The sequence below is a fragment of the Staurois parvus genome, unplaced genomic scaffold (assembly GCF_062004578.1).
Source record: "Staurois parvus isolate SC_StPar_1 unplaced genomic scaffold, SC_StPar_1.0 ptg001497l, whole genome shotgun sequence".
Lineage (NCBI taxonomy): Eukaryota > Metazoa > Chordata > Amphibia > Anura > Ranidae > Staurois > Staurois parvus.
Window position 1 is genome coordinate 140,282 of NW_028319293.1, and position 14,737 is coordinate 155,018.

Here is a 14,737-nt window from a genome sequence, read left to right on the forward strand (position 1 = left end):
AGAGGTGGGTACAGGCTGGAACCAAGTGAAGGTGCTTGGAGGTGGGTAAAGGGTGGAACTGAGGGACGGTGCTCGGAGATGGGTAGAGGGTGGAACCAAGTGAAGGTGCTCAGAGGTGGGTAGGGGGTGGAACTGAGGGACGGTGCTCGGAGATGGGAAGAGGGTGGAACCAAGTGAAGGTGCTCAGAGGTGGGTAGGGGGTGGAACCAAGTGAAGGTGGTCGGAGGTGGGTAGGGGGTGGAACCAAGTGAAGGTGCTCGAAGGTGGGTAGGGGGTGGAACTGAGGGATGGTGCTCGGAGGTGGGTAGAGGGTGGAACCAAGTGATGGTGCTTGGAGTTGGGTAGAGGGTGGAACTGAGGTACGGTGCTCGGAGGTGGGTACAGGCTGGAACCAAGTGAAGGTGCTTGGAAGTGGGTAGAGGGTGGAACCAAGTGAAGGTGCTGGGAGGTGGGTAGAGGGTGGAACCAAGTGAAGGTGCTTAGAGGTGGGTAGGGGGTGGAACTGAGGGATGGTGCTCGGAGGTGGGTACAGGCTGGAACCAAGTGAAGCTGCTCAGAGGTGGGTACAGGCTGGAACCAAGTGAAGGTGCTCGGAGGTGGGTAGGGGGTGGAACCAAGTGAAGGTGGTCGGAGGTGGGTAGGGGGTGGAACCAAGTGATGGTGCTCAGAGCTGGTAGGGGGTGGAACCAAGTGAAGGTGCTTGGAGGTGGGTAGAGGGTGGAACTGAGGGACGGTGCTTGGAGATGGGTAGAGGGTGGAACCAAGTGAAGGTGATCAGAGGTGGGTAGGGGGTGGAACTGAGGGACGGTGCTCGGAGATGGGTAGAGGGTGGAACCAAGTGAAGGTGCTCGAAGGTGGGTAGGGGGTGGAACTGAGGGATGGAGCTCGGAGGTGGATAGAGGGTGGAACCAAGTGAAGGTGCTTGGAGGTGGGTAGGGGGTGGACCTGAGGGACGGTGCTCGGAGATGGGTAGAGGGTGGAACCAAGTGAAGGTGCTCAGAGGTGGGTAGGGGGTGGAAGCAAGTGAAGGTGGTCGGAGGTGGGTAGGGAATGGAACCAAGTGATGGTGCTCGGAGGTGGGTAGAGGGTGGAACCAAGTGAAGGTGCTCTGAGGTGGGTACAGGCTGGAACCAAGTGAAGGTGCTTGGAAGTTGGTAGAGGGTGGAACCAAGTGAAGGTGCTGGGAGGTGGGTAGAGGGTGGAACCAAGTGAAGGTGCTTAGAGGTGGGTAGGGGGTGGAACTGAGGGACGGTGCTCGGAGGTGGGTACAGGCTGGAACCAAGTGAAGGTGCTCAGAGGTGGGTACAGACTGGAACCAAGTGAAGGTGCTCGGAGGTGGGTAGGGGGTGGAACCAAGTGAAGGTGGTCAGAGGTGGGTAGGGGTGGAACCAAGTGATGGTGCTCAGAGGTGGGTAGGGGGTGGAACCAAGTGAAGGTGCTCGGAGGTTGGTAGAGGGTGGAACTGAGGGACGGTGCTTGGAGATGGGTAGAGGGTGGAACCAAGTGAAGGTGCTCAGAGGTGGGTAGGGGGTGGAAGCAAGTGAAGGTGGTCGGAGGTGGGTAGGGGGTGGAACCAAGTGAAGGTGCTCGGAGGTGGGTAGGGGATGGAACCAAGTGAAGGTGCTCGGAGGTGGGTAAGGGGTGAAACTGAGGGACGGTGCTTGGAGATGGGTAGGGGGTGGAACCAAGTGAAGGTGCTCGGAGGTGGGTAGGGGGTGGAACCAAGTGAAGGTGGTCGGAGGTGGGTAGGGGGTGGAACCAAGTGATGGTGCTCAGAGGTGAGTAGGGGGTGGAACCAAGTGAAGGTGCTCGGAGGTGGGTAGGGGGTGGAACTGAGGGATGGTGCTTGGAAGTGGGTAGAGGGTGGAACCAAATGAAGGTGCTTAGAGGTGGGTAGGGGGTACAACTGAGGGACGGTGCTCAAAGGTGGGTAGAGGGTGGAACCAAGTGAAGGTGCTTAGAGGTGGGTAGGGGGTGGAACTGAGGGACGGTGCTCGGAGGTGGGTACAGGCTGGAACCAAGTGAATGTGCTCAGAGGTGGGTACAGGCTGGAACCAAGTGAAGGTGCTTGGAGGTGGGTAAAGGGTGGAACTGAGGGACGGTGCTCGGAGATGGGTAGAGGGTGGAACCAAGTGAAGGTGCTCAGAGGTGGGTAGGGGGTGGAACTGAGGGACGGTGCTCGGAGATGGGAAGAGGGTGGAACCAAGTGAAGGTGCTCAGAGGTGGGTAGGGGGTGGAACCAAGTGAAGGTGGTCGGAGGTGGGTAGGGGGTGGAACCAAGTGAAGGTGCTCGAAGGTGGGTAGGGGGTGGAACTGAGGGATGGTGCTCGGAGGTGGGTAGAGGGTGGAACCAAGTGATGGTGCTTGGAGTTGGGTAGAGGGTGGAACTGAGGTACGGTGCTCGGAGGTGGGTACAGGCTGGAACCAAGTGAAGGTGCTTGGAAGTGGGTAGAGGGTGGAACCAAGTGAAGGTGCTGGGAGGTGGGTAGAGGGTGGAACCAAGTGAAGGTGCTTAGAGGTGGGTAGGGGGTGGAACTGAGGGATGGTGCTCGGAGGTGGGTACAGGCTGGAACCAAGTGAAGCTGCTCAGAGGTGGGTACAGGCTGGAACCAAGTGAAGGTGGTCGGAGGTGGGTAGGGGGTGGAACCAAGTGATGGTGCTCAGAGCTGGTAGGGGGTGGAACCAAGTGAAGGTGCTTGGAGTTGGGTAGAGGGTGGAACTGAGGGACGGTGCTTGGAGATGGGTAGAGGGTGGAACCAAGTGAAGGTGCTCAGAGGTGGGTAGGGGGTGGAACTGAGGGATGGAGCTCGGAGGTGGATAGAGGGTGGAACCAAGTGAAGGTGCTTGGAGGTGGGTAGGGGGTGGAACTGAGGGACGGTGCTCGGAGATGGGTAGAGGGTGGAACCAAGTGAAGGTGCTCAGAGGTGGGTAGGGGGTGGAAGCAAGTGAAGGTGGTCGGAGGTGGGTAGGGAATGGAACCAAGTGATGGTGCTCGGAGGTGGGTAGAGGGTGGAACCAAGTGAAGGTGCTCTGAGGTGGGTACAGGCTGGAACCAAGTGAAGGTGCTTGGAAGTTGGTAGAGGGTGGAACCAAGTGAAGGTGCTGGGAGGTGGGTAGAGGGTGGAACCAAGTGAAGGTGCTTAGAGGTGGGTAGGGGGTGGAACTGAGGGACGGTGCTCGGAGGTGGGTACAGGCTGGAACCAAGTGAAGGTGCTCAGAGGTGGGTACAGACTGGAACCAAGTGAAGGTGCTCGGAGGTGGGTAGGGGGTGGAACCAAGTGAAGGTGGTCAGAGGTGGGTAGGGGTGGAACCAAGTGATGGTGCTCAGAGGTGGGTAGGGGGTGGAACCAAGTGAAGGTGCTCGGAGGTTGGTAGAGGGTGGAACTGAGGGACGGTGCTTGGAGATGGGTAGAGGGTGGAACCAAGTGAAGGTGCTCAGAGGTGGGTAGGGGGTGGAAGCAAGTGAAGGTGGTCGGAGGTGGGTAGGGGGTGGAACCAAGTGATGGTGCTCGGAGGTGGGTAGGGGGTGGAACCAAGTGAAGGTGCTCTGAGGTGGGTAAGGGGTGGAACCAAGTAAAGGTGCTCGGAGGTGGGTAGGGGGTGGAACTGAGGGATGGAGCTCGGAGGTGGGTAGAGGGTGGAACCAAGTGAAGGTGCTTGGAGGTGGGTAGGGGGTGGAACTGAGGGACGGTGCTCGGAGGTGGGTAGAGGGTGGAACCAAGTGAAGGTGCTCAGAGGTGGGTACAGGCTGGAACCAAGTGAAGGTGCTTGGAGGTGTGTAGAGGGCGGAACCAAGTGAAGGTACTGCGAGATGGCTAGGGGGTGGAACCAAGTGAAGGTGGTCGGAGGTGGGTAAGGGGTGGGACCAAGTGAAGCTGTTCAGAGGTGAGTAAGGGGTGGAACCAAGTGAAGGTGCTCGGAGGTGAGTAGAGGGTGGAACCAAGTGAAGCTGCTCAGAGGTGGGTAGGGGGTGGAATCAAGTGAAGGTGCTTGGAGGTGGGTAGAGGGTAGAACCAAGTGAAGGTGCTCGGAGGTGGTTAGAGGGTGGAACCAAGTGAAGGTGCTCGGAGGTGGGTAGAGGGTGGAACCAAGTGAAGGTGCTTAGAGGTGGGTAGGGGGTGGAACTGAGGGATGGTGCTCGGAGGTGGGTACAGGCTGGAACCAAGTGAAGCTGCTCAGAGGTGGGTACAGGCTGGAACCAAGTGAAGGTGGTCGGAGGTGGGTAGGGGGTGGAACCAAGTGATGGTGCTCAGAGCTGGTAGGGGGTGGAACCAAGTGAAGGTGCTTGGAGTTGGGTAGAGGGTGGAACTGAGGGACGGTGCTTGGAGATGGGTAGAGGGTGGAACCAAGTGAAGGTGCTCAGAGGTGGGTAGGGGGTGGAACTGAGGGATGGAGCTCGGAGGTGGATAGAGGGTGGAACCAAGTGAAGGTGCTTGGAGGTGGGTAGGGGGTGGAACTGAGGGACGGTGCTCGGAGATGGGTAGAGGGTGGAACCAAGTGAAGGTGCTCAGAGGTGGGTAGGGGGTGGAAGCAAGTGAAGGTGGTCGGAGGTGGGTAGGGAATGGAACCAAGTGATGGTGCTCGGAGGTGGGTAGAGGGTGGAACCAAGTGAAGGTGCTCTGAGGTGGGTACAGGCTGGAACCAAGTGAAGGTGCTTGGAAGTTGGTAGAGGGTGGAACCAAGTGAAGGTGCTGGGAGGTGGGTAGAGGGTGGAACCAAGTGAAGGTGCTTAGAGGTGGGTAGGGGGTGGAACTGAGGGACGGTGCTCGGAGGTGGGTACAGGCTGGAACCAAGTGAAGGTGCTCAGAGGTGGGTACAGACTGGAACCAAGTGAAGGTGCTCGGAGGTGGGTAGGGGGTGGAACCAAGTGAAGGTGGTCAGAGGTGGGTAGGGGTGGAACCAAGTGATGGTGCTCAGAGGTGGGTAGGGGGTGGAACCAAGTGAAGGTGCTCGGAGGTTGGTAGAGGGTGGAACTGAGGGACGGTGCTTGGAGATGGGTAGAGGGTGGAACCAAGTGAAGGTGCTCAGAGGTGGGTAGGGGGTGGAAGCAAGTGAAGGTGGTCGGAGGTGGGTAGGGGGTGGAACCAAGTGATGGTGCTCGGAGGTGGGTAGGGGGTGGAACCAAGTGAAGGTGCTCTGAGGTGGGTAAGGGGTGGAACCAAGTAAAGGTGCTCGGAGGTGGGTAGGGGGTGGAACTGAGGGATGGAGCTCGGAGGTGGGTAGAGGGTGGAACCAAGTGAAGGTGCTTGGAGGTGGGTAGGGGGTGGAACTGAGGGACGGTGCTCGGAGGTGGGTAGAGGGTGGAACCAAGTGAAGGTGCTCAGAGGTGGGTACAGGCTGGAACCAAGTGAAGGTGCTTGGAGGTGTGTAGAGGGCGGAACCAAGTGAAGGTACTGCGAGATGGCTAGGGGGTGGAACCAAGTGAAGGTGGTCGGAGGTGGGTAAGGGGTGGGACCAAGTGAAGCTGTTCAGAGGTGAGTAAGGGGTGGAACCAAGTGAAGGTGCTCGGAGGTGAGTAGAGGGTGGAACCAAGTGAAGCTGCTCAGAGGTGGGTAGGGGGTGGAATCAAGTGAAGGTGCTTGGAGGTGGGTAGAGGGTAGAACCAAGTGAAGGTGCTCGGAGGTGGTTAGAGGGTGGAACCAAGTGAAGGTGCTCGGAGGTGGGTAGAGGGTGGAACCAAGTGAAGGTGCTTGGAGGTTGGCAGGGGGTGGAATCAAGTGAAGGTGCTTGGAGGTGGGTAGGGGGTAGAACCAAGTGAAGGTGCTCGGAGGTGGGTAGAGGGTGGAACCAAGTGAAGGTGCTTGGAGGTTGGCAGGGGGTGGAATCAAGTGAAGGTGCTTGGAGGTGGGTAGGGGGTAGAACCAAGTGAAGGTGCTCGGAGGTGGTTAGAGGGTGGAACCAAGTGAAGGTGCTCGGAGGTGGGTAGGGGGTAGAACCAAGTGAAGGTGCTCAGAGTTGATTAGAGGGTGGAACCAAGTGAAGGTGCTCGGAGATGGGTAGAGGGTGGAACCAAGTGAAGGTACTCGGAGGTGGGTAGAGGGTGGAACCAAGTGAAGGTACTCGGAGGTGGGTAAGGAGGCAAAGTCAAGGGACTCTTGTGGGCGGAGTTCCTGCACCTATTTTTTAAGGAAAAAAAAGCCTGGTAATAGGAGATGCACTGAAAATCAGTAACATTATGTGAACAAAATGATAAAAATGTAGTTTGGGTACAGTGTTGCATGACCGCGCAATTGTCACTCAAAGTATGAGAGTGCTAAAAGCTGAAAATTGGCCTGGGGACAGGAAGGGGTGAAAGTGCCGGTACTGAAGTGGTTAGAAGTCCAACTGGGTCAAAAGCTCCCCTATTGGTCCTTCTAAGGCAGCTGACCAGGAAGTGCGTTGTTGATGGTTGGTTGCCATTGCGGTGTTTGTTTGAGTTTGCGCATTCCTTCGCAGTGTCCGTGAATGAGCTGAGCTCAGCTCCACCAGGACCTGAAGCTCCTCCCTACCGGCCTCCGATCACTGCAACAAAACGAGTGCCTCATAGTCAGCTTCCTTCAGGGCTCATTCACACTATTTATGTTTCCATGAATTTTTTTTAGATTGTTAGAACGTTTTGTTACATTTCTACAAAGTAGATTTTCTTTAGTAAAGGACACACTCATGTTATTAGTTCAGGAAGAAGTCCACATGGTTCAGCTTAATGATCTTAAAAAAAAGATTTTAGCTAAAAAAAACGGTTGTTGTTCCTTCTCTCGCACACGCGGTGGGTTGTGGGTGGTGACCGCTGGTCTTCTATCAGCAGAGCGTGATTCCCTTCTTCTGATTATAACAGATCTGAGTTCCTTCCTCTTCCTCTACAGTAAATCATCCGCAGTTCTCATCGTTCTCATAAATTTGACCAACATGACCGACTCCGTCACCTACGCTGACCTCAGATTCGGTGACATCAGGTCGAAGGAGACCAAATATGGCGGTAATATTATATCTCATATTTATCCAGTATTTGTTATTATACCGGCTGAGCTGATCCTGTATTCCTGCCCTTGTGGTGACAGTTTGGTGAAGACCCTTTTCTGTTTTCCCATGACTGTGCCCATGTGTATAGGCTAGCTCCATAAAGACATGGATGACCAGTACAGTGTGGAGGAACTCAAGTGTTCTGCACAGAGCCCTGACCACAACCTACTGAACTCCTTGGGGATGAATTGGAATGCCAATGGTGAGCCAGATCTTCTCATCCAACATCAGTACCTGACCTCACAAATTGGCACCAATTCCCACAGACACCCTCCAGAATCTGGGGGTAAGTCAGATCTTCTCATCCAACATCAGTACCTGACCTCACAAATTGGCACCAATTCCCACAGACACCCTCCAGAATCTGGGGGTAAGTCAGATCTTCTCATCCAACATCAGTACCTGACCTCACAAATTGGCACCAATTCCCACAGACACCCTCCAGAATCTGGGGGAAATTCAGATCTTCTCATCCAACATGAGTACCTGACCTCACAAATTGGCACCAATTCCCACAGACACCCTCCAGAATCTGGGGGAAATTCAGATCTTCTCATCCAACATGAGTACCTGACCTCACAAATTGGCACCAATTCCCACAGACACCCTCCAGAATCTGGGGGGAATTCAGATCTTCTCATCCAACATGAGTACCTGACCTCACAAATTGGCACCAATTCCCACAGACACCCTCCAGAATCTGGGGGGAAGTCAGATCTTCTCATCCAACATGAGTACCTGACCTCACAAATTGGCACCAATTCCCACAGACACCCTCCAGAATCTGGGGGTAAGTCAGATCTTCTCATCCAACATCAGTACCTGACCTCACAAATTGGCACCAATTCCCACAGACACCCTCCAGAATCTGGGGGAAATTCAGATCTTCTCATCCAACATGAGTACCTGACCTCACAAATTGGCACCAATTCCCACAGACACCCTCCAGAATCTGGGGGTAAGTCAGATCTTCTCATCCAACATCAGTACCTGACCTCACAAATTGGCACCAATTCCCACAGACACCCTCCAGAATCTGGGGGAAATTCAGATCTTCTCATCCAACATGAGTACCTGACCTCACAAATTGGCACCAATTCCCACAGACACCCTCCAGAATCTGGGGGAAATTCAGATCTTCTCATCCAACATGAGTACCTGACCTCACAAATTGGCACCAATTCCCACAGACACCCTCCAGAATCTGGGGGAAAGTCAGATCTTCTCATCCAACATGAGTACCTGACCTCACAAATTGGCACCAATTCCCACAGACACCCTCCAGAATCTGGGGGAAAGTCAGATCTTCTCATCCAACATCAGTACCTGACCTCACAAATTGGCACCAATTCCCACAGACACCCTCCAGAATCTGGGGGAAAGTCACATATTCTCATCCAACATCAGTACCTGACCTCACAAATTGGCACCAATTCCCACAGACACCCTCAAGAATCTGGGGGAAAGTCAGATCTTCTCATCCAACATCAGTACCTGACCTCACAAATTGGCACCAATTCCCACAGACACCCTCCAGAATCTGGGGGAAAGTCAAATCTTCTCATCCAACATCAGTACCTGACCTCACAAATTGGCACCAATTCCCACAGACACCCTCTAGAATCTGGGGGAAAGTCTTCCCAGAAGAGTGGAGGATGCTATAGCCACAAATGGAGCAACTTCATATTAATGGCCATGGGAAGATGGGAGATAACTCCATAAAGACATGGATGACCAGTTTGGTGTTGAGGATCTAGAGTGTCCCATACAAAGTTCTGTCCTCAACCCTACTGGTCACCTTTGGGATGCATTAGAACGTCATTGATAAGTCAGATCTTATCATTCAACATCAGTACCTGACCTCACAAATGGGCACAATTCCCAAAGACACCCTCCAGAAACTGGGGGAAGTTTTCCCAGAAGAGTGGAGGATGGTATAGCCAAAAAGGGGGCAACTTCATATTAATGGCCATGGGAAGATGGGAAGTAACTCCATAAAGACATGGATGACCAGTTTGGTGTTGAGGAACTAGAGTGTCCCATACAGAGCTCTGATCTCAAGCCTACTGGTCACCTTTGGGATGAATTAGAACATCAATGATAAGTCAGGTCTTCTCCTCCAACATCAGTACCTGACTTCACAAATGGGGACAAATTCCCACAGACACCCTACAAGAACTTGTGGAATGTGTTCCTAGAAGAGTGGAGGATCGTATAGTCATAATGGGGGCACCTTCATAATAACGGTCATGGGTGGGGAGAAGCAAACCCTTATTAAATGTGATGGGTGAAGGCAACTCCATATAAATGGCCATGGAGGGGGCAACTCCATACTAATAGACATGGGGAAGGGGGACTCCATAATGATGTCAGAAAGTTGCATAGTTAGAAAAAAACAGTCCATCCAGGTCAATAATGGCCCTGGGGGGCAACTCCATATTAATGGCCATGGGAGGCAACTTCATATTAATGGCCATGGGGGGGGGGGGGACTCCATATTAATGGCCATGGGAGGCAACTCCATATTAATGGCCGGGTGGGGGAACTCCATATTAATGGCCATGGGGGGGGGGGACTCCATATTAATGGCCATAGTTAGGCAACTCCATTATAATGACCATGGGGGGGCAACTCCATATTAATGGCCATGGGGGGGCAACTCCATATTAATGGCCATGGGGGGCAACTCCATATTAATGACCATGGGGGGGCAACTCCATATTAATGGCCATGGGGGGTAACTCCATATTAATGACCATGGGGGGCAACTCCATATTAATGACCATGGGAGGTAACTCCATATTAATGACCATGGGGGGTAACTCCATATTAATGACCATGGGAGATAACTCCATATTAATGGCCATGGGGGGCAACTCCATATTAATGGCCATGGGGGGGCAACTCCATATTAATGACCATGGGGGGCAACTCCATATTAATTACCATGGGAGGTAACTCCATAGTAATGACCATGGGGGGCAACTCCATATTAATGACCATGGGGGGTAACTCCATATTAATGACCATGGGGGGGCAACTCCATATTAATGACCATGGGAGGTAACTCCATATTAATGACCATGGGGGGACAACTCCATATTAATGGCCATGGGGGGTCACTTCATATAAATGACCATGGGGGGACAACTCCATATTAATGACCATGGGAGGTAACTCCATATTAATGACCATGGGGGGACAACTCCATATTAATGGCCATGGGGGGTCACTTCATATAAATGACCATGGGGGGTCACTTCATATAAATGACCATGGGGGGACAACTCCATATTAATTGAATGTATTCTATTGGAAATTTGAATTTCGGAAGAGGGTTGTATTCTTTCTATTTTATTCTATTGTTTTTTTCTATTCTATTCTAATCTATTAATTTTTTTCTCTTCTATTTTATTCAAATGTATTCTATTCAAAATTCTAAGTTTTGGAAGACAGTTATGTCTATTCTATTCTACTGTTCTTGGTATTCTGTTCTATTCTATTCTTTTATTTTCTATTCTGTTCTTTTTTTATTTTATTCTAATCTATTCTATTTGAATTTATTCTATTCAAAATTCAGGTTTTGGAAGATGGTTATATCTATTCTATTCTCCTGTTCTTGGTATTCTGTTATATTCTATTCTTTTATTTTCTATTCTGTTTTTTATTTTATTCTAATCTATTCTATTTGGATTTATTCTATGCAAAATTTGAATTTCGGAAGATGGTTATATTCTTTCTACTTTATTCTATTGTTTTTTTTATTCTATTCTAATTTATTTTATGTTTTACTATTCTATTTTAATATTTTCTATTAAAATTTATTCTATTCAAAATTTAATTTATTTGATTTTTTCTCTATTCTATTTTATTCAAATGTATTCTATTCAAAATTCAGTTTTGGAAAACAGTTATGTCTATTCTATTCTACTGTTCTTGGTATTCTGTTCTTTTCTATTCTTTTATTTTCATTTCTTTTCTATTCTATTCTAACCTATTCTATTTGAATTTTAATTTATACTATTCTAAATTTTAATTTCGGAAGACGGTTATATTCTAGTCTATTGTTTTAGCTGTGATATTCTATTTTATTCCTTTATTTTCTGTTCTGTTTTATTCTGTCCTTGTTTTCAAATTTGAGTTTGTTTTCTAATTCAATTTCAATTCGAATTTTGGACGTAATTTTGTTTCGGATTTGTTTAAATGAGTTAATATTGTAATTTGGAGATTTGGATACATCCGGATGAGGTAAAATTTGTCCAAAGTTTGATTCGGAAGGAAATGAACCGCAGAAGTACCGCTAGCATAGGTAGGTGGGAGGGTCAGGGGTGCAGAGACTGATGGCCATATGTACAGGGGCGGACTGACCATTTGGAAACTCGGGCTCCGCCCGAGGGCCCGGGGTCAGTAGGGGACCACATGAGCTGCCCCTGGTACCTTTTTCATAGGCTTTTTTTTGTTTGGGAAAGGACACAGGGGCCCCATGATCCCCTATTGCCCGGGGGCCCCATGAGTTGTCAGTCCACCTCTGTATATGTATATCTTATTCTTCAAGTGTAGCTCCATGTCATGTGTATTAAGCATCGGCAAATCATTTTGAAGAACGATCGTTTATTAAAAAGGGGAAGTCCTTGAATAGAAGAGAGGTGAACAAAGCGACCATTTCCCCGTAAAAAGATCACTCAGACATGAAGAATTACCACATGCCGCCCAGCCACTGTAGAAATACGGCGCAGGGCGGCAGGGGCAGGCAAAAGCACGTTTTAACACGTGTGTTTTGTAAACAGGTAGGGGGTGCGCGCAAGGCGTGCAGCCGCCCTACCTGTCCCGCCGATCACAGCCGCGGATGTCAGTCGCCGGGTCACAGCCGAACGTTACCGGCTATGTCCCGGTGATCGGCGGCAATAGCTGACAGAGAGCACAGCTGCAGTAGCTGTGCTGTCTGTCACTTCCCTGACAGCTCCAGGACACGCTGATCGGGACAGAAGAGTTTCTCTCTCCGGATCAGCGGTGTTCCCTGCAGTACACGCCTTGCCCCGCCCCCCAGTAAAACACTCCCCTCACACCCTTCCCTGAAAAATAAAGTTAACCCCTTCCTCCCCAGTGCCATTAGTACAGCATCAGTGGGTTTTTTTTGCACTGATCACTGTATTGGTGTCACTGAGGATGTCAGTGACCCCAAGTTAGTACCCCCCAATGTCAGAATGTCCGCCGCAGTCCCGCCATAAGTCACTGATCGCTGCTATAAGTCGCTGATCACCACCATAAGTCACTGATCGCCACCATAAGTCACTGATCACCACCATAAGTCCCTGATCACCACCATAAGTCCCTGATCACCACCATAAGTCACTGATCACCACCATAAGTCACTGATCGCCGCCATAAGTCACTGATTGCCGCCATAAGTCACTGATCGCCGCCATAAGTCACTGATTGCCACCATAAGTCGCTGATCGCCGCCATAAGTCGCTGATCGCCGTCATAAGTCGCTGATCGCCGCCATAAGTCACTGATCACCACCATAAGTCACTGATCGCCTCCATAAGTCACTGTTTGCCGCCATAAGTCACTGATCACCACCATAAGTCACTGATCACCACCATAAGTCACTGATCACCGCCATAAATCCCTGATCACCACCATAAGTCACTGATCACCACCATAAGTCACTGATCGCCGCCATAAGTCACTGGTCGCCGCCATAAGTCACTGATCGCCGCCATAAGTCACTGATCACCGCCATAAGTTGCTGATCACCGCCATAAGTCGCTGATCGCCACCATAAGTCACTGGTTGCCGCCATAAGTCACTGATCACCACCATAAGTCACTGATCGCCACCATAAGTCACTGATCACCACCATAAGTCACTGATCGCCACCATAAGTCACTGAACGCTGCCATAAGTCGCTGATCGCCGCCATAAGTTGCTGATCGCCGCCATAAGTCACTGATCACCGCCATAAGTCGCTGATCACCACCATAAGTCATTGATCGCTGCCATAAGTCTCTGATCACCACCATAAGTCACTGATCACCTCCATAAGTCACTGATCACCACAAGTCACTGATCGCCTCCATAAGTCACTGAACGCCGCCAAAAGTCACTGATCACCACCATAAGTCACTGATCACTGCCCCAAATCACTGATTGCCTCCATAAGTCACTGAACGCCGCCATAAGTCGCTGATCACCACCATAAGTCGCTGATCACCACCATAAGTCACTGATCGCCGCCATAAGTCACTGAACGCCGCCATAAGTCACTGATCACCACCATAAGTCACTGATCGCCACCATAAGTCACTGATCGCCACCATAAGTCACTGATCGCCACCATAAATCACTGATCACCACCATAAGTCACTGATCACCGCCATAAGTCCCTGATCACCGCCATAAGTCACTGATCGCCGCCATAAGTCACTGATCACCACCATAAGTCACTGATCACCGCCATAAGTCACCGATCACCGCCATAAGTCACTGATCGCTGCCATAAGTCACTGATCACCACCATAAGTCACTGATCGCCACCATAAGTCACTGATCACCACCATAAGTCACTGAACGCCGCCAAAAGTCACTGATCACCACCATAAGTCACTGAACGCCGCCAAAAGTCACTGATCACCACCATAAGTCACTGATTGCCACCATAAGTCACTGATCACCACCATAAGTCACTGATCACCACCATAAGTCACTGATCGCCACCATAAGTCCCTGGTCGCCGCCATAAGTCACTGATCACCACCATAAGTCACTGATCACCGCCATAAGTCGCTGATCACCACCATAAGTCACTGATCACTGCCATAAGTCTTTGATCACCACCATAAGTCACTGATCACCTCCATAAGTCACTGATCACCACAAGTCACTGATCGCCTCCATAAGTCACTGAACGCCGCCAAAAGTCACTGATCATCACCATAAGTCACTGATCACTGCCACAAATCACTGATCGCCTCCATAAGTCACTGAACGCCGCCATAAGTCCCTGATCACCGCCATAAGTCACTGATCACCACCATAAGTCACTGAACGCCGCCATAAGTCACTGATCACCACCATAAGTCACTGATCGTCCCTATAAGTCACTGATCGCCACCATAAGTCACTGATCACCACCATAAGTCACTGATCGCCACCATAAGTCACTGATCACCACCATAAGTCACTGATCGCCACCATAAGTCACTGAACGCCGCCAAAAGTCACTGATCACCACCATAAGTCACTGATCGCCACCATAAGTCACTGATCACCGCCATAAGTCCCTGATCACCACCATAAGTCACTGATCGCCACCATAAGTCACTGATCACCACCATAAGTCACTGATCGCCGCCATAAGTCCCTGATCACCGCCATAAGTCACTGATCGCCGCCATAAGTCACTGATCACCACCATAAGTCACTGATCGCCACCATAAGTCCCTGGTCGCCGCCATAAGTCACTGATCACCACCATAAGTCACTGATCACCACCATAAGTCCCTGATCACCGCCATAAGTCACTGATCACCGCCATAAGTCACTGATCGCCGCCATAAGTCACTGATCACCACCATAAGTCACTGATCGCCACCATAAGTCACTGATCACCATAAGTCACTGAACGCCGCCAAAAGTCACTGATCACCACCATAAGTCACTGATCGCCACCATAAGTCACTGATCACCACCATAAGTCACTGATCACCACCATAAGTCCCTGATCACCGCCATA

The 14,737-nt window shown here is 50.9% G+C and overlaps 1 protein-coding gene across 1 annotated transcript in view; it reads left to right on the plus strand.

Annotated features, from left to right (window-relative positions):
• Positions 1 to 6,883: 6,883 nt before the first annotated feature.
• The window catches only part of LOC149435496 (B-cell differentiation antigen CD72-like), a 65,364-nt gene continuing 57,510 nt past the window's right edge, over positions 6,884 to 14,737 (plus strand). Inside the window, exon 1 of the mRNA XM_089662604.1 lies at positions 6,884 to 6,955. Coding sequence (XP_089518730.1) covers positions 6,886 to 6,955 — 70 coding nt within the window. The 5' untranslated portion in view covers positions 6,884 to 6,885. The remainder of the gene's footprint in view (positions 6,956 to 14,737) is intronic.